Genomic DNA, 1621 nt, shown 5'->3' with positions numbered 1-1621 from the left:
GGGTGGGGGGCAAGGGAGACTTTGGCTGGCCGGCGCGCCGCAGCGGATCCCCGGAACCCTGGTGGCAGGAGCAGATCGAAACCAGGGAGGCGGGCCGCTGGTGCTTGCCCTCGATCGGGGCCGCCGCGGGATCTCTCGATCGGAACGGCGAAAAGGGCGGCGGCGGCTATGCGACGAGAAACACAACGATGTGCGTGGGGGACGGGGGGCTAATCCTCCTGCAGAACGGATGGGAGGAACTTTTTTACCATTCTACCCTTTTTACCAAAAAATAATTCTTCAACTAATTTCCCAGATCTAACGGTCGGAAAAAATTGGAGGTGGAGTTACATGAAATTACGAGTTGTAACTCGCCAATCACCCTAAAAGAGCTCGTAAGTTAATTAGTGACTGAATTGTTCTTAAAGTAACACAGACTAAATTTAGATTTGCATAAAAGTATGCGTCCCTCCACCTCAAAAAGGGACAGTTGTAAATCACTCAATTTTTTTTTTGCTAACTAGAGAATGTGTGCTACTGTATTTTCCTGACAAAAGAATAGAGCTTTCTTCCATAGATCATTCAGAAACCACTTTCAGACATATTGCACCCCGTTACCTCAAATTAAGTACTCCCTCTGTAAACTAATATGCATAAAGAGGCGTATCAAAGTTCAAGGTGAATGGAAAACTATATATTCAAATATCTCAAAATCTCGAGCATATTCGGTTACACAAAAAAAAAACTGCTGCATCGACAGTTGATGCATGTACCACATGATATATGTGGTAAGCAATTCAAACTAATCCAAAAGATAATCCAAAAACAAAAAAAGACAGTTGATGCATGCATGGGAGAGCAAACATGTCCGTCGTTGCTTCTCCTACCATATGCATGTATGTGCATAAAATAATATTCACTATATCCACTCATGCAGGCGCATATTTCTAATGCGACTCGTACATGGGGATTAATTAATTACGACGATCTTGACCAACTGAAACTTGGACGGTATCGATCAATATTCTGGTTGGTAGGTTTTGCCGATCTTGAAATCGGTGGAGAAGACCTCGTCGAAGACGTTCTTCATGCCATTCTTGGACAAGAAGCGGAAGTTGAAGGGGCCAACCAGTGGCTTGGAGCACGAGACCTCCCACACGTCGCCCTTCTTGGTCAACGGCTGCCACTCCTCTGAGCCGTGCTGCCGGAGCTCCACCTCTGACAGGCTGTCGCCTGGCCTTGTGTAGTCGATCTTGAGCGCCAGCTTCTTTTTGTCGGACCCCTTCTCCACCGTCAACTTCACCCTCACGGCGCACATCGCACCGGCGACCAGCGCCGCCAGCACCACCACCGTGAGCATCCTGGAGGAGGAGGCCATCTTCTCGATTGGTCGAAGACTGGTTGAAATTTGATTGTTGTGTGTCTGTATGTGTGTAGTTGCTGCTGCGATCTGTGTGGATTCCGATGGATGAAGTACCTGCTATTTATGGACGGAAGAGACCGCCGACGAGCGGTGCTCCAGGGATCTCGTTGGCTGGCCGTGGCCGGGCTAGGTCGTCGCTGCGTATGCGGCTGGCCATCACCATCGGAGGAACAACTACAGAGCCTCGTCTCTGACGGTATGAATGAAATTTAGAGGCCG

The 1621-nt window shown here is 48.7% G+C and overlaps 1 protein-coding gene across 1 annotated transcript; it reads right to left on the bottom strand.

Moving 5' to 3' along the window:
* Positions 1-643: 643 nt before the first annotated feature.
* On the bottom strand, positions 644-1421 carry LOC119298494 (pollen allergen Dac g 3-like). Its single transcript, XM_037575876.1, has one exon. The coding sequence runs from the start codon at positions 1355-1357 to the stop codon at positions 998-1000; it is 360 nt and encodes a 119-aa protein (XP_037431773.1). The 5' UTR covers positions 1358-1421; the 3' UTR covers positions 644-997.
* Positions 1422-1621: the final 200 nt, after the last annotated feature.

Source organism: Triticum dicoccoides, chromosome 5A (assembly GCF_002162155.2).
Source record: "Triticum dicoccoides isolate Atlit2015 ecotype Zavitan chromosome 5A, WEW_v2.0, whole genome shotgun sequence".
Classification (NCBI taxonomy): Eukaryota; Viridiplantae; Streptophyta; class Magnoliopsida; order Poales; family Poaceae; genus Triticum; species Triticum dicoccoides.
The sequence above is the reverse complement of the archived record's forward strand: the minus strand, read 5'-3'. Positions and strand labels throughout refer to the sequence as shown.